General features: G+C 37.8%; 1 protein-coding gene across 11 annotated transcripts in view; it reads right to left on the bottom strand.

Moving 5' to 3' along the window:
- The window catches only part of TCF12 (transcription factor 12), a 371,464-nt gene that overhangs the window by 16,863 nt on the left and 335,491 nt on the right, over window positions 1-19,110 (bottom strand). For all 11 annotated transcript variants that reach the window (XM_003827877.8, XM_008953204.7, XM_003827878.7 and 8 more), the window contains 3 exons: window positions 18,394-18,600; window positions 9,572-9,686; window positions 8,506-8,668 (listed from right to left, as the gene is read on the bottom strand). In XM_003827877.8, coding sequence (XP_003827925.1) covers window positions 8,506-8,668; window positions 9,572-9,686; window positions 18,394-18,600 — 485 coding nt within the window. The remainder of the gene's footprint in view (window positions 1-8,505; window positions 8,669-9,571; window positions 9,687-18,393; window positions 18,601-19,110) is intronic.

The raw sequence follows: 19,110 nt of genomic DNA, 5'->3' as shown, positions 1-19,110 counted from the left end.
GTATTAAGCCTCAATAAAGCTGATCCAAAACAAAAATAAAATACTTAAAAAAAATACATTGCTGAGGTGGGTTGCTTCCACCAAGATGGCCAAATAGGAACAGCTCCGGTCTACAGCTCCCAGTGAGATCGATGAAGAAGATGGGTGATTTCTGCATTTCCAACTAAGGTACCTGGTTCATCTAATTGGGACTGGTTGAACAGTGGGTGCAGCCCACGGAGGGTGAGCTGAATCAGGGCGGGGCACTGCCTCACCTGGGAAGTGCAAGGGGTTGGGGGATTACCCTTTCCTAGCCAAGGGAAGCCATGAGTGACTGTACCTGGAGGAGCAGTACACTCCTGCCCAAATACTGCGCTTTTCCCACAGTCTTCGCAACCAGCAGACCAGGAGATTCCCTCCCGTGCCTGGCCTGGCGGGTCCCAGGCCCACGGAGCCTTGCTTGCTGCTAGCACAGCAGTCTGAGATCGACCTGGGATGCCTAACTTTGGCAGGGGGAGGGGCATCCACCATTACTGAGGCTTGAGTAGGTGGTTTTATGTTCACTGTGTGAATGAAGTGGCAGGGAAGCTCGAACTGGGCGGAGCCCACCGCAGCCCAGCAAGGCCTACTGCCTCTCTAGATTCCACCTCTGAGGGCAGGGCGTTATCTGAACAAAAGGCAGCAGACAGTTTCTCCAGACTTAAATATCCCTGCCTGACAGCCCTGAAGAGAACAGTGGTTCTCCCAGCATGGCATTCAAGCTCTGATAATGGAGAGACTGCCTCCTCAAGTGGGTCCCTGACCCCCGTGTAGCCTGACTGGGAGACACCTCCCAGTAGAGGCCAACAGACACCTCATACAGGTGGGTGCCCCTCTGGGACGAAGCTTCCAGAGGAAGGATCAGGCAGCAATATTTGCTGTTCTGCAGCCTCCGCTGGTGATACCCAGGCAAAGAGGGTCTGGAGTGGACCTCCAGCAAACTCCAACAGACGTGCAAGCTGAGGGGCCGGTCTGTTAGAAGGAAAACTAACAGACAGAAAGGAATAGCATCAACATCAACAAAAAGGACATCCACACCAAAATCCCATTCGTAGGTCACCAACATCAAAGACCAAAGGTAGATAAAACCACAAAGCTGGGGAGAAACCAGAGCAGAAAGGCTGAAAATTCCAAAAGCCAGAACGCCTCTTCTCCTCCAAAGGAACACAACTCCTCATCAACAAGGGAACAAAACTGGATGGAGAATGAGTTTGATGAGTTGACAGAAGTAGGCTTCAGGAGGTCGGTAATAAGAAAGCTGTTCTCCAAGCTAAAGAAGCATGTTCTAACCCACTGCGAGGAAGCAAAAAACCTTGGAAAAAGGTTAGACGAATGGCTAAATAGAATATCCAGCGTAGAGAAGACCTTAAATGACCTGATGGAGCTGAAAACCACAATACGACAACTTCGTGAAGCATACACAAGCTTCAACAGCTGATGCGATCAAGCAGAGGAAAGGATATCAGTGATTGAAGATCAAATTAATGAAATAATGCGAGAAGACAAGCTTAGAGAAAAAAGAGTGAAAACAAATGAACAAAGCCTCCAAGAAATATGGGACTACATTAAAAGACCAAATCTACATTTGATTGGTGTACCTGAAAGTGATGGGGAGAATGGAACCAAGTTAGAAAACACTCTTCAGGATATTATCCAGGAGAACTTCCCCAACCTAGCAAGGCAGGTCAACATTCAAATTCAGGAAATACAGAGAACACCACAAAGATACTCCTCAAGATGAGCAACTCCAAGACACATAACTGTCAGATTCACCAAGGTTGAAATGAAGGAAAAAATGTTAGGGGCTGCCAGAAATAAAGGTTGGATTACCCACAAAGGGGAGCCCATCAGACTAACAGTGGATCTCTCTGCAGAAACCCTACAAGCCAGAAGAGAGTCGGGGCCAATATTTCAACATTCTTAAAGAAAAGAATTTTCAACTCAGAATTTCATATCCAGCCAAACTAAGTTTCATAAATGAAGGAGAAATAAAATCCCTTACAGACAAGCAAATGCTGAGAGATTTCGTCACCACTAGGCCTGCCTTACAAGAGCTCATGAAGGAAGCACTAAACATGGTAAGCAACAACCGGTACCAGCCACTGCAAAAACATGCCAAATTGTAAAGATCATCGATGCTATGAAGAAACTGCATCAATTAATGGGTGAAATAACCAGTAGCATCATAAAGACAGGATCAATTTCACACATAACAATATTAACCTTAAATGTAAATGAGCTAAGTGCCCCAATTAAAAGACAGAGACTGACAAATTGGATAAAGAGTGAAGACCCATCAGTGTGCTGTATTCAGGAGACCCACCTCATGTGCAAAGATACACATAGGCTCAAAATAAAGGGATGGAGGAAGATCTACCAAACAAATGAAAAACAAAACAAAACAAAACAAAACAAAAGCAGGGGTTGTGCGGTTGCAATCCTGGTCTCTGATAAAACAGACTTTCAACCAACGAAGATCAAAAGAGACAAAGAAGGCCATTACATAATGGTAAAGGGATCAATGCAACAAGAAGACCTAACTATCCCAAATACATACACACCCAATACACGAGCACCCAGATTCATAAAGCATGTTCTTACAGACCTACAAAAAGACTCAGACTCCCATACAATAATACTGGGAGACTTTAACACCCCACTGTCAATATTAGACAGATCAACGAGACAGAAAATTAACAAGGATATCCAGGACTTGAACTCAGCTCTGGACCAAGCAGACTTAACAGTCATCTACAGAACTCTCCACCCCAAACCAACAGAATATACACTCTTCTCAGCACCACACTGCACTTATTCTAAAATTGACCACATAATTGGAAGCAAAACACTCCTCAGCAAATGTAAAATAACAGAAATCACAACAAAACGTCTCTCAGACCACAGTGAAATCAAACTAGAACTTCTCAGGAAAAAAAAAAAAAGTAAACAGTGGTTAATTCTCAATAGTGGGGTTTCTTGTGATTTTTGTGTATACTTTTCTGTATTTTCTACATTTCTGTAATGAAAATAGACTACATAATCAGAAAAAAAAACATATGAGGGAGATGCTCTGTAACAGCTTATAGAAAGTTCTATTTATGATTCAGATATAAATTACTGACCACAGCTGCTCAGAACCTTGAAATAATGTACAAAACAATTAGACATTTTTACCTCTTCTTTAATACCCTGAGTATTCTAATAAAAGAACAAGTACACAGGCCAGGCATGGTGGCTCGTGCTTGTAACCTAAGTGGTTTGGGAAGCTGAGGCGGGCATGGGAGAATTGCCTGAGTCCAGCAGCTTGAGGTTATTGTCCACTGCACTCCAGCCTGGGTGACAAACAGAGACTCTGTCTCTAAAAAGTATGCAATATTTAACCTGCTAATCATTAAGAATCATATAAATGCATTCTTTTGACAAAAGAAAATCACTGGTTCTTTGACTTCAAAAAGGCCTTTAAAGATCATCGAGCCCAGTGGTGTCCACAGATAGCCACTCATTAGAATCTCCAAGAGCACTTGAAAAATACAGCTTTCCAGGTCTCACTACCAGAGATGCTAGACTCACTAATTTAGTGAGTTTGGGTTGGGGCCCAGGCACCTGTATTTCTAAAATGTTCCAGGGTCTGGGCAGCAGGGTTGAGAACCACTTCAAGACCTAGGATCACAGAGCTAACTGGTGGCAGTATGATGATGAGATGTCAGCTCAGTGCTCCATGGAAGCAAGCCTACACCATACACTTAAAATTACCACCATAACACTACCACTGTAACAGTAGATATAGTATCTTTATTGAGTGCTTACTGTGTGCTAGACCGTGTGCAAAGGGTTTTACATGCATCATTTTCAGATTATTCCTACAAGAATCCTGTAACAGAAAGTCTCCTTTTAGAGAAGAAGAAACTGAGCCAAAGACTTGCCCAAAGTCACTTGGCAAGTATGTAATGGAACCACAATTCAAACCCTGATTTTGTCCAAAGGTCATGTTATTAACCTATTCATTATTATGGACTATTACTAACCTATTACACTGCCTCCTAATTTCTGATGACCTGTAATATGGGTCAGCAAACTGATCTATGAGCTGGTCATCCGTTTTTGTAAGTAAAATTTTATTGGAACAGCGATACCCATTTGACTTTGGCTACTTTTGTTTTCTAATGGCAGTGGTAAGTAGCTGTGACAGAGACTGTATGTCCAGTAAAGCCTAATAATAGTCACTATTTGGGACTTCACAGAGAAAGTTTGCTGATTCCTGATCTATAAGAAGATGAATATGGAGGAAAGATGTAAATTGTTTCCCTTAAAATTCTATTTGAATAAAAACTATGTAAGAGTTAAGATGCCTCCAAAGAGTGGTCTCTGAATTCCTTGTCACAGTTTTTTCCTTCCTTATGCCCCTGATAGTTGAGTACAATACATATTAAAGTAATAATATTAAGATCTTAAGATTTCCTTTTTCCCAAGATAAATGTTTAGGTGTTGAAAACAGTGAGAATGTCAAAAGAGCAAAAGGACACCTTTTAAGTTGTGAATGACAGAAAGGAACATTCTGCTTCTTTTAGTTTTATCTACCATCCTCATTGCACCATAATTCAACACAAAGAACAATGTTTTAAATCTGTATAAGATATATACACATATCATTGATAAATGACTATGTATGCCAAGAAATAGGGTGTACCACAAATATACTAAATGATCTAACTTTTAAATTTTCATTAGAAAAAAGTCTTTTTTTAGAGACAGCATCTCTCTGTTAGCCAGGCTAGAGTGCAGTGGCATGATCATGGCTCACTACAGCCTCAAACTTCTGAACTCAAGCAATCTTCCTGCCTTACCCTCCCAAGTAGCTGGGACTACGGGTGTTTGCCACCATGCCCCGCTAATTTTTTGTAGAGACAGAATCTAGCTATGTAGCCCAGGCTGGTCTTGAACTTCTGGCCTCAAGAGATCCTCCTGCCTTAGCCACCCAAAGTGCTGGGATTACAGGCATGAGCCACTGTGCCTGGCCTAACTCATCTAATTTTAATGTAGAACTGGAAGAAAAATTTGAAGGAAAAATCCAGAAATCACTTGAAACTAATGTACTATGTGTCTATATTCATACTTCAAAGCAAAGTCAAGTCCATTTTCTAGAAAACTCCACGACAACATCATTCTGCCTAGAATACTTCCTTTTTCATACTTTTCTCAAATTACTATTTAATTGTTTGTTAAAAAGAAACATTTTTTCTGAAGGACCAGATGGTAAATATTTTCAGCTCTGATGGGCCATATAGTCTCTGTGGCAACTATTCTAGTCTGGCAATGCAGTATGAAAACAACCACAGACAATGGATAAATGAATGTGGCATGGTGATGTTCTAATAAAACATAAAAATAGGCAGCAGCCAGGCGCAGTGGCTCACGCCTATAATCCCAGCACTTTGGGAGGACGAGGTGAGCAGATCACTTGAGGCCAGGAGTTTAAAACCAGACTGGAAAACATGGTGAAACCCTGTCTCTATTAAAAATGCAAAAATTAGCCAGGCATGGTGGCATCTGCCTGTAATCCCAGCTACTTGGGAGGCTGAGGCTGCAGTGAGCCAAGATCACCCCATGGCATTCCAGCCTGGGTGACAGCGAGACCCTGTCTGTAAATAAATAAATAAATAAATAAATAAATAAATAAATAAATAATAAAAACAAAAACAAAAATAGGCAGTGAGCTGGGTAGGCCCATGGGCCATAATTTGCTTGTTTAAATCAGAGTCTTACCATATATTTAGCCCTTATATTAATATACAGTTATGAGCCCATAACATTTCGGTCAATGAGGGACTACATACATGACAGTGGTCTTATTATATTGGAGCTAAAAAATGTCTATTATATAGTAATGTAGCTGTGGTAAGGCTGCAGCACAACACATTAGTCATGTTAACTCTTTGTTTGTATAGGTGCTGATATAAACAAACCTACTGTGCTGCCAGTTGTATAAAAGCATGCAATTAAGTACAGTACACACTACAGTAAGTCCTCAATGTCATTGATCAGTTCTTGGAAACTGCAACTTTAAGGAAAATGACACATAATAAAACCAGTTTTATCATAGGTTAATTGATATAAATAAGAGTTAAGTCCCTACAGTACATTTCTGGTGACAAAATATCATCAAACTTCTAAATAAAAACCAAAATACACTTCTAATATTAAACAATGAAATAAATGTGAACTATTCATACATTTAAGAAAGACTCATAAAAATAAGTAAGATTATTATTTACCCAATTATTCCAGTTCAGGGTCGGGGGAGGCTGCAGCCTATCCCAGCAGCTCAGGGAGCAAGGTAGAAACAATCCTGGACAGGATGCCTTTTCATTGCAGGGCACACTCACACATACACCCACACTCTCTCGTACTGGGACAATTTAGACACATTACTCAACCTAATATGCACATTTTTGGGGTGAAGGAAGAAACCGGAGTACTTAGAGAAAACCCACATGAGGAGACATGGGAAGAATGTGCAAACTCCACAAACAAAGAGGCTCTAGCTAGGAATCAATTTTTTTTCTCATCATTTCACAAAATGATGTTCTTTGAGGACCTGCTGTACTTGATAATAATAATAACTAATTATGTTATTGGTTTATGTATTTATACTATACTATACTATACTATACTATACTATACTATACTATACTACACTTTTTATCATTAGAGTATACTTCTAACTTAAAAAAAAAAGTTGGCCGGGTGTGGTGGCTCACGCTTGTAATCCCAGCACTTTGGAAGGCCGAGGTGGGCAGATCACTGGAGGTCAGGAGTTCGAGACCAGCCTGGCCAACATGGCGAAATCCCATCTCTACTAACAATACAAAAATTCGCCGGGCATGGTGGCAGGCACCTGTAGTCCCAGCTACTCTGGAGGCTGAGGCAAGAGAACTGCTTGAACCCGGGAGGCAGAGGTTGCAATGAGCCAAGATTGTGCCACTGCACCCCAGCCTGGGCGACAAGACCTCAAGGCAGGTCCTTTAGGAGGTATTCCAGAAGAAGGCTTTGTTACCTTAGGAGAGACAGCTTCCTGCATGTTACTGCCTGTGAAGACATTCAGTGGGACAAGATGTGGAGGTGGAAGACAGTGATATTAATGATCTTGACCTTGTGTAGGCCTAGGCTAACGTGTGTTTGTGTCTTAGTTTTTAACAAAAAAGTTTGAAAAGTAAACAAACAAAAAAAAAACCACAAAATTTTTAAAATAGCAAAAAGCTTACAAAGGCCGGGTGCGGTGGCGCGTGCCTGTAATCCCAGCATTTTGGGAGGCTGAGGTGGGCAGATCACTTGAGGTCAGGAGTTCCAGACCTGCCTGGCCAACATGGTGAAACCCCGTCTCCACTAAAACTACAAAAATTAGCCTGGAGTGGTGGGGGGTGCCTGTAATCCCAGCTACTTGGGAGGCTGAGGCAGGAGAATCACTTGAACCTGGGAGGCGGAGGTTGCAGTGAGCCGAGATGATGCCACTGCATTCCAGCCTGAGCGACAGAGTAAGACTCCATCTCAAAAAAAAAAAAAAAAAAAAAGCTTACAAAAGAACTTAAAGAAAATATTTTTGTATAGCTATATAATGTGTTTGTGTTTTAAGCTATTATTACAAGAGTCAGAAAGTTAAAAATAATTTAAGTTTATAAAGTAAATGACATACAGTAAGCTAAGGTTAATTTACTATTGAAGAAAAATATTTTTTAATAAATGAAATATAGCCTAAATGTACAGTGTCTGTAAAGTCTACAATAGTGTACAGAAATGTCCTAGGCCTTCACATTCACTCACCACCTGCTCATTGAATCACCCAGAGCAATTTCGAGTCCTGCAAGCTCTATTCATGATAAGTGCCCTATACGGGTACCATTTTTTATCTTTTATTTTTACTGTGCCTTTTAGGTGTTTAGATACACAAATTCTTACCATTGTGTTACAATTGCCTACAGCACTCAGTTCAGTAACATGGTATACAGGTATACAGCCTAGGAACAACAGGCTAGGTTTGTGAAAGTATACTGTATGTTTGCACAATGATGAAATTGCCTAGCAATGCATTTCTTAGAATATATACCATTGTTAAGTGACACCTGACCATATTCAAATATTTATTGATCAAATCTATCTAAATGTCCGTACCACATGATTTAACTTCTTTTAGCTATTTTACCTTCTACTTATCTAACAGACTAAGCAACTTGAGTGAAGAGACATAATTATATTTTATATATAGTCCCTCAAATGGTATAGTATGAAGGAAAACATAATTTTGAAATCAAACCTTCATATACTTCTCTTTTATAGAGATGATGTGGTGATTAAATGAGACAACATACACAAAAATCCTAACACAATATCTAGAACATAGCTGACAGTTAATAAATGCATGACACCCAGCTTCTCAAGTATTTTTACCTATGGAAAATGAATAAAATTTAAAACCTGGATGCTAACAAATACCTTGTTCTGCCTCTAGATGAAACCTTGATATCTTTTTGGGAGGATTCATCATCTGACTTCATGTCATCTGATGAAGGAGGTTCATGAAGGTTTTCATCCTTTTCTTTGTTTTCAGTCTTGATTTCTGTTGTAACAACAGTTCCAGACTGACTTTGCAAGCCACCTAACAAAGAGGCAAAGGAAAGATAAAATAAAAGACGAGACTCATATATGAATTACAGCTAAGACAATAAAAAGCTTTCTAGCTGGTGAATATCCTTAGCAGTTACAGGGTTATGATGGAGGTTTGAAGATGTAGGAAAGTATACTATTTAGAGCTGAAAAGAATATATCCACATCCTTGTGCTTTTTAACAGCATTTGTATTTAGAAGAACTAGTCTGACCCCCATGACCAATTTAATGCTCACTTTCAGGCATTATTTAACAAATGAACAAGGATGAGAAACTATGTATTTTAGAAACTAACTTCTAAGATGTTGCAGAGGTAAAGGACATAAGCTTAACATCTTCCTGGATAAACAGTAAAATAGGCATCATGGTTAAATGTAACTGGGAGAACTTTATTTTGGTGATCTTATTTGCACTTTCAAGTGCTCTATCTTCACACTTACTTGTAAGCTCTATTGGAACAGTGATCAAGTTTGCTTTTTATCAAAATTGCATGTCTCTTCAATCAAACGATAATCTCTAAAACAACAGCTTCCATCATTCGGAGCTCTCAGTATAATCAGAAATATCTCTGTCAATGCCTCTAAGGACCATGAAGATACACTCATGAGGGAAAATGTCTGAGGAAGAGGGACATGACAGAACAGGAAGAGGTAAAAGATAACTGGTAAATACTGAACAATGGTCTGTACGTGGCTCTATTCATCAATAAGTATCTGTAATTGTCAACCTAGATGGGCCAGCTGGAACCCTAAATATCTGCTCTCCACGCTATTTGGAATTCCCTCACTTCAATGACTTTTGATTCACAGATGTCAATCCAGCTGTGAGAAAGGTGACAGTGTTCCAAATGATATCTCTGTCTGCATTATTTCTGAAAACCAACAATATAGTTACCTCTATAATTTTCTTGTGTTTTATGGTTCAGGTCTGTGCTTGAAGTAGTGACTGTACTAGACAGGACCGAATGATTGCCATTGAGATTGACAGAGTCTTCCCGATGAGTTCCAACCTAAAGTTAAAGAAAACCCAAAAATAAAAAAAGATTAAGATAGTTCAGAGGCAATAACTGTCCAAATTATTTTACTAGGTTTAATAGAGAAAACAGTGTCACTCATCTGATTTCAGCAACTTTTTCTGGATGTCATTATTCTGGTTTTTGGGGAGAATTTCAAAATATTAATACTTCATAGCAGTACTGCTTTTAAATCAAACCAAAACATACCTTTTTTTAAAAAAATGAAACTTCTAATTTGTAAATTTTAAATCCCACAGAGGGTGTTTGTGAGAAGCAAATGAGCTGACAAAGCATTCTATAAGCCACAACGCACTACATATTATAGGGTCTATTAATAATCCTATATAATCAATCTGAAAATCTATTTCATATAATACCTAAATACATTAAAGTATGCATGAGAACTGGCATTTAACAAAATACTGCTACATTCCAAGCAATGCAAACACCATCAAACAGTCAGCTACTGCAGTATTAATATACATAGAAAAACTTGTTACGGATGAAGTTTTTATTAGAATAGTAGCAGACATGTCAACTAGAAGATTAAGCTTTTAATTAAATAGGTTTATTGCCTGGAGTTATACATGAGAACCATGTTTTTCAATAAATCCTTCAATCCTAGTAAACTGCCAAGCTTTGAATCCCTCTTGAGTAATTAATATAGCTTTTATCTTCCATGACTTTGCATGATTTTACCCTAAGAGGAATAAATACCCCTATGCAAGTTTATCCTTTGGTTTTTCTGTGAACTAAACAAAAGGAACCAAAGCAAAATTTTAGGCAATGCAGGTCATTTGGTAGTAGATCTAATTAGAATAGATTCGTTCTTCCACCACACTTTCCAAGAAATGTTTGTCTTTTACACTTATTCTCATCTTTATTTTTAAGAAACATTGCCATTTAGTGGATTTAAAAATTTAATTTAATAGTTACTTTTAAAATGATTTTAGGATTGGTCATTACTGAGCATTATTTGTGTCACTACTCCCTTGGATAATAATCATGCCTCCACTACACCCTTTCTCTAAACCACACAATTTCACGATGTATTAGAATCACAAAACCTTAAAGCTGGGAAGGGACCACAGAAACTATGGCAGACTTCCATCCTACTTCCCACTTTCAGAAAGTTTTAGTGTTTGGTTGTTCCCCTAAAAAAACTTGAGAAGAATCTGAAGTACTCAACCTAACAATCAGTAAAGAAATGGACTGTGAAAATTGTATTCAAGAGAACAAATTATTTTTAAAATGTTTCATGAAATTCTGTTTCAAGGGTATCCTGGTCTTGTTTATTCTTAACGAATGAGGGTGCTTTCTTACTATGAAGTACTCAGTGATCTAAGAGGAAAGGAAGTTCAAAATCCCATTTTATAAAAATAGATATGGGCAATCACAATACATGGCTGCAAATTCTTTGGAACCTTGGAAGATTAGGCCTACTCTAAAGATTAAATAAATCTAGGAGAATTTTGACGGGCTGGGGAAATTATTGTAAGTTAAAGTAAAAGCTGAGGTGTATTTGTATTTATAATAATGTGGACTTAAAACTTCTGACCCCTGGCAATATGTACTAATTCTGTTTTACATAACATTTTGAACTATCACACCAAGTAATTTAAAAGAAAACAGCCTTCTAAAATTTAAATTTTAAACATATGTATACTTAGTGTATGTTATACATGTGAAACATTTTATAGCTATGTAAGACAATACTACTGAACAGTAACAAATTGAATTTTCACTTATCTAAGTGATGATGCATCTGCTGAATTCTGATTTCCTTTTACTTCATCAGTATAAATAATTCTTTGATTTTTTTAAAGCTCAACTATTAAAAAGTGTCTGATCATTATCTAAATAATAAATCTTAGAAGTTTTACTTTTCCCTTAAGGAAAATCAGAATGGGTGCTAGATTTGTTTTGCAACAGAAACACCAGCAAATATTTTTACACTATAGAATAATACAAACTAAGTATTTTCTCACACGAACTTAAACATAATTAGCTTACAAAAGAAAAAATTTAACTGGCACACATAGCAAAAATATAAGCCTTTAAAAAAATGGCCTCAGACTAGACGAAGGCTTGAAGTCTGGAGTTTTTCATGTCAATGAAGTTAGCAGGAACTTTTTCTTTGTAACTTGATTCCCCTTGCAAATGGCCCTCACATATTTTCTGGAGAATTTGACTTTCACAGTTCTTATAGTTCTCTTTAACCCTTGCTCTCCTGGGCTCCCATGTCTTCCCTTTAATCTGCAGCTCCACATTCAAATGGCTCTGTCTACACATACAACAGGTGTATAAACAGTTCTTTGTCTGAGCCTAGAGCCTGTGGGGCCAGCCAGATAGGACTCGGTTTAATTGTTCACCTCGTTAGCATACAGCTGACAGGCTGCTGCTGTTAGGGGAGTAGCAGGGCAAGGCAAACCCCAAGGCCTGCTACCCTCCACGTTTCAATGATTATGAAGAGCTCCATTTCAGAATAAAAGGCCCATGCCATTAAATGACACCATCCTGCATACTCAATCTTCACAATCTATGTATGGCCTTACTTTTCTGGAAGCACCCAATAAGGGACTTGTTTTCATTTAATTTGGCCGATGGCTTTAGCATTCACAATGGAAAAATGTTAAATCTAATTAGTTGATGAATAAGAGGTCTTGTGAATTGAGGGACAAACTGAAAAACAGTATGAATTCCTCTTGATTTTGAATCGTATTCTAATAATTTGTACCATTCACTGAATACTAATGATTTAAATTAATCACTATTAATTTACAGATTGGTTAAAGGATCTTTAAATACTGTCTACTCCAAGATTTTGATTTATCTGAAGACAGGTTTTACTAGAAACTTGGTAGTATTACATTTGTTACGGTTCCTTTTACATATTTCCATAAATGTATATAACCTCTATGGCTTTCAAATTTTTAAAAAGTTGCCATTTTGAACTATTTTATATTTTAAAATGTTACCAAAACCCTTAAAAAAGCACTATAATGTCGTCTTAATAAAAATAAAAATTTAAAAAATTGCCTATTTAGGAAAAAATTACTTGCAGAAAGCAAAAGAGTGGTTAAAAGTAAAATCTTTCTATTCAGTTGAAACATAGACACATAATTTCTACCGTATTACAAACCCCATTACTAAAATTAAATACTGTCCAAATGGAAGATTAAAATGATTTCAAATTTATTTTGATAAATGACAAAAATGCCAAGATAATTTTGAATAAAATATTACCCTATTTGCCTATCAGTCTTTACTTAGTCTTAAGTCTCCTGTAACTAAGAAAAATAGTTTCTCTAATTACTTTAAAATTTAGAAAACAGACATGATTTATATTTTTAAATCATTATATAGGGTAGCTAGCATTACACTTTACAATTTAACATTAGTTACTACGCTCTCATACAAGAGTATGTCACTTCTTCAACCACCCCTTAACAACAAAGAACCCAAGCAATACCAAAAAATAACTAAGACAAATACCTGTATTAAATTTTATCAGGACTTATAACAATGAATCAAAAGATCTCACAAATGAAATTTTATCCTATGTCATGAATAAGAAACTGTTTAGATCTGCATCAAGCTTCCATTAGTACAAAATGCTTCGAATTTCATTTAGTTTTGGTTTGAAGTTGAAGTTACTGTCTGACTGAGGAATAACCGTACTTTTCATTAAAGAGAAAGGTGTTTTGATGGAGTTATCTTGTTGGGCCTAGGTACTTAGGTATTACGGCCATAAATCAATGGGATGTCGCTAACTTTATATTGCAGAGAGCTCTTTTTATTGCTCAAATGAAATTCACGATTCCCTTTTTTTTTTAAATTGATACAGGGTCTCACTTTGTCACTCAGGGTGAAGTATGGTGGTGTGATCACGGCTCACTGCAGCCTTGAACTCCTGGCTCAAGTGATCCTCTCACCTCTTCCTCCAAGTACCTGGGATTACAGGCATGCGCCACCACATGTGGCTAAGATGAGGTCTCCCTATGTTGCCCAGGCTGGTGTTGAACTCCTAGGCTCAAGCAGTAGTCCCACCTTAGCCTCCCAAAGTGCTGGGATTACAGGTGTAAGCCACCATACATTGCTAAAATTCATGATTCCTTTTATTTTCAGTTCTCTACTAAAAATTTTTCATTCTTCTCAGCAGTTTATTCTAAAAGTTTAGCCTTACGCTAAATAAATGGGAACAAAACTAAAGCCAAATGCTGACATTTCAATAGTTTTAAAAACTCTTGATTTCGCGCTTTAAAATTTAAATGATATATCAGTATCAAATACTAATGAGAACAAGGAAATGCTCGGCCAAATGGTTACTGTGTCCGTGTAGACCTTACACTGCTAGTAACCTTGATCACTGATTTGTCTGTACTGCAGGCTGGGAGCTGACCTGTCTGTACCACTATATATATATATATATATATATATATATATATATATATATATATATATATATATATACATACATACACACACTTTTTTTTTTTTAAGAGACAGGGTCTCACTCTGTTGTCCAGGCTCAACTGCAGTGGCATGATCATGGCTCACTGCAGCCTCAAACTTCTGAGCTCCAGCAATCCTCCTGCCTCAGCCTCCTGAGTAGCTGGGACCACTGGTGTATGCCACCATGCCCAGTTAATTAAAATTTTTTTTTTTTTTTGTAGATACAGGTTCTTACTTTGTTGTCCAGGTTGGTTTCAAACTCCTGCTTCTAGCAATCCATCGACATTGGCCTCCCAAAGTGCTGAGATTACAGGTGTGAACCACCATGCCTGGCCTGTACCACTTTTATCCTGCCATCAACTCTTACTCTTCCACTACCAGTGTATCCTGGCTTGCCTCAAGTATTCCAATTACTTCAATAAAACTCTCAAAACTACTCATTAACATAAGCCAAACGTTATAGGCTCCAAGAAAAAGAAAAACATGCTAACCCCATTATATCTGCTTAGGTGCCAATTTATAAGCAGGAATTCCCAAGGTCTGGCCTGTAGCCAAATCTTGACCTATGTTTTTGTAAATAAAGGAGCTTGTTTTTGTAAATAAAGTTTTATTGGAATATAGCCGTGCCCATCTGTTTTCATATTGTCTATAGCTGTTTTCACATTACATTGTCAGAGTTAAGTAGTTGTGACAGAGACTATACAGCCTACAAAGCTGAAAATATTTACTCTCTGGCCCTTTATAGAAAAAGCATATCAAACCCTTTTCTAAATGCTAGGAGGAAGAGTGATATATTTAAACCCTACAATTAGGATGCTGCCCATTAGGATAAAGTTCCATTATAACAAAAATGTCATCTGAATGCTCTGTGGAGGTCCTGAAAATATCTACGTTTATCAGAATAATTCTATTCTCTGCAATAAACAAATGGAATAATGAAAGGCAAATGTTTTTGAAAGAAGCTGACCTCATGAATTCTATATGGTGGTACCAAATTGCTGATCAACAAGTATTTCTGTGATCACTTTGTAAGTCTGGCCATATAGCCTCCATTATTAGGAGCCCAAAACAAATACTAACTTATGTTAATGCAGAAAAAAATCGACAAACTTCTGGAAAGTTATAAGAGACCAAAAACAAGGTGGGGCGGGGTGGGGGTGGGGGTGGGGGTGGGGAATCGATTCCAGAATGTAAAACCACATTATTTCTTAGTCATGATTAGTTAGGAGGATGTATTGTTGTGACAAGGGGACAATAAAAGCTGGAGATTAACTCTTGGAGACAGTTGGCAAGAGTTACAAAAACATGCCCCCAAAATCACACACTCTGAAAGGATATGAAGAGTTGATTCCATATAGGTGGGTGCTGAGCATGTAAATAAAGGGATCCCAGCAGTACTAATGGAAGTCCTCAGACACGGAAAAGAACCACCACGATAAGACAGTCTTCCTCAATAACATGCCTAAGACTCTGCGGGGATAGTCAGTGGCAGACTAATCTTCATTTCATTCCATCCTTTGGTCTTTTTGCTGAAGCTGAGAACTGAGGACTCAACAGCTAAAAGGCTTACTTCAGAAGGACAGGAGATGAATACTGACTCACCTAACAGTGTCAGATTTTGTCAGCCAGTAACTTTGTATTTTGAGGCTAAGCCTGCCAGATACATCTTATCTCCACTACTAAAAGTACTAGTGATTGTGTCTGGATGAGATGAAGATAGCAGATGATTTCTGGCAGATTTTCCACAGCTCTGTACCCGCTGAGAAGGTGATAAGGACTGAAGAGAAGGCTGTGACAGACACACTGAACAACAGCTTGGGCTAGTTGCTGTGGCACTAACGTTGCAGCTCAGACTAAGCCAGACTCACTTCATGTCTCAGAAGACCAATTTTTTTTTACTAATTTGAGATTTTTTTTTTCTTTTTAAGAATATCTCTGGCCGGGTGCAGTGGCTCACACCTGTAATCCCAGCACTTTGGAAGGCCGAGGTGGGCGGATCACAAGGTCAGGAGTTTGAGACCAGCCTGGCCAATATGGTGAAACCCCATCTCTACTAAAAACAGAAAAATTAGCCGGACGTGGTGGCGGGTGCCTATAATCCCAGCTATTCGGCAGGCTGAGGCAGGAGAATTGCTTAAATCTGGGAGGCAGAGGTTGCAGTGAGCCGAGATCACGGCACTGCATTCCAGCCTGGGCCACAGAGTGAGACTCCATCTCTAAAAACAAAACAAAACAAAAAACAACAACAAAAAAATACCTCTGGCAGACCTTCTGTTGTTGTTCTGAAGTGGGCGGTGCATTCCTTCAGCATATAGTAGGAGCTACTTTCTTAGTTATAAGTTTTAGGGTGCCATCCAATGAAAGAGTTTTTCCCTCTAACAGTCTTCTAAAATGCACTAGGTTTCTAGGTGGCTTTGGAGGACTAGATTTTGATAAGTCTCCCTTTCTAGTATGGAATATCTGAAATTGGTAAAAAAACAACTTTCTCAAGACAGAAGTTTCATTTTATGCAAACTCCAACTGGGAGGAGCCAGATATATAATAAATACTGTAGCTGATAAGTTGGAATAGGAGCAGTAAGCTAGTAAAAGTGAAGAATTAAAAAATTGTTAAGAGGTAAGGAATAAGAACTGCAAATGTTGCTGCTGAGACTAACTTAAAATTCAAGAATATTGATTTTTAAGTCATGCTTCTAAATAAGGATAAATAGTATTTCAACAAATTATTAAGTTATTCGGCATTCATATTTGTAACAAATTCCTTTTATTATACCATTAAAATTATTTCATTACTATTACCAGCAGTGATAACAATACCCTCTCATATTTTTTTCTTTCTTTCTTTCTTTTTTTTTTTGAGACAGGGTCTTGCTCTATTGCCTAGGCTGGAGTGCAGTAGCATGAACATGGCTCACTGCAGCCTTGACCTCCTGGGATCAAGAGATCCTCCCACCTAAGCCTTCCATGTAGCTGGGACCACAGGCACATGCCACTGTGCCAGACTAATTTTTGTTTAATTTTTTGTAGAGATGAGGGTCTCACTTTGTTGCCCAGACTAGTCTTGGAACTCCAACCAATCCTCCCGCCTTGGCCTCCCAAAGTGCTGAGATTACAGGTGTGAGCCATCTGACACTTCCCCATTTTACTAGTTTAATAACTTACATATGTTTTGACACTTACTAGCTTATCAATAGCAATAAAAAGCACTTTAAAAGGAGACTGATTTTCAAGATTTCCTGACATTAAAAAAACAAACACAAAACAGGTATCTAATGTTACCCATGCTGCTGAAAATACAGTTCTCAGAAAATAGGCAGCCTTGTGTGACGTTTACTTCAGAGGCTCAAAAATGAGTGTATGTATGTGTAAGATATGTGAGTGTGAAAATCTGGAACCAATCCTATCTTACAGAATACAAGCCTTCAGCATTTGGGGCAACTAATTATTTTGATGATAGGTAAGTTTTTAGCCTTCATCACATGGCTTATAGCTAAAAATCTGCTTCGTAGAAGAACATTTCGCAGCATGCAATGAACCTTAAAAACCATGCCATAAACATGCAAACACATGGTATAAGTTTAAAATAGCAGGTTCAAAAAGAACTTCATTTCTTTAAAAGATAATTTGGATAAAAAATAATGTAAGATGGTAAACACAGAATTTTTGATGTGTATGGCTGTAGAACGAACACCCCCTTTAAAAATTATCATATTTTTTTAAAAGATGGACTGAGTTCTTAAAAATTCTCTTTGTGGATTAATCTAAAATTGTTTCCTTTATTTATTACTGAAATTACAGCCATTCTTAAAACTACCTCCCCCGCAGTTTGGGAATAAAGTTTAAATTTGGATCTGTATAAATTACAGTTTCACATTCTTTCTACCACTGAAGGCTGGTTCTAAATTACAATAAACAACTTTTCTAGATCAGAACTCTTGCTATTCAGATTTCTTATGCACTATTTCAAGGCAAAAACTGCTGTGCCAATTATTACACATCTGGAAAAAAATCCAAGTTTTAGCTAAAAATGATCTTTGTAGAAAGCTTATGCTTTTTGCACAAGGTCACAAGAAGATTTTATGGACTAATACTTAGCCAATACTTTACTGCCAAAGACAGTAAAGAAAATTCTGAAAAGTCAGTCTTTGCCTTCCTTTCAGAAAGATCCTCTTCCCAAAGATTTCATTAAAGACATTTAGGACAAGAATCTTTAGGGTTTACGACAAAAAAGATGAGCATGATTTTACCATTGAAGCTGATCGACTGCTTGCAACAAGGCTTGATCCTCCATAGTTTGAATTGAGGCTTCCAATTGGTGCATTATGGGATGGTCCCAATAAACTATGTATATCACTGTGACCAGCAGGCAAACTGGTGGAAGGTCCCACAGCATGGTTCCGCAGCACATGGATTGCATCATCCAGTCTGTCTAAACGATCCTCCATTCGAGACTGCTGTATGGATTAAAAAAAACATGGTGGTTATTGCTGGCATCTGTTAGATTCATTAACTGTTATGTTTCCTACTATATGATATGTGGAAGATAGCAAGTGAAATGCAGTATCAAGTAGCTTCAAAAGCAACCACCTGAACTATAAATCAACAACAAAAAAAGGCTGTATGTATGTAGATTATGCTAAATTTTCAAAGCTTCAGAAACAAATCACTGCTTTATAAAATTAATTTACCAAACTACCATGAGGTTATTTCTTTTAGCTTCTACAAAAAGTGAAGGATACTATGTCATTTCTCAATAAGAGTTTCTAAAAAAAAAAAAAAAAAGTACAACCTATACTTTAATACTGATCTTTGAATGATGGCAATTTGGGGAAGGGACCTCAAATCCAGTAAGTTTAAGTTTTAATTTTGTCTTAAGTATATAAAGCACATGTAACTTATATGGTGAACATATCCAGATATGTTCTTTGACAAAACTAAATAAATGGTATTGTCTGTCTGTGGAT

The sequence above is a fragment of the Pan paniscus genome, chromosome 16 (genome assembly GCF_029289425.2).
Source record: "Pan paniscus chromosome 16, NHGRI_mPanPan1-v2.0_pri, whole genome shotgun sequence".
Lineage (NCBI taxonomy): Eukaryota > Metazoa > Chordata > Mammalia > Primates > Hominidae > Pan > Pan paniscus.
This window is presented reverse-complemented; position numbering and strand designations above follow the sequence as displayed.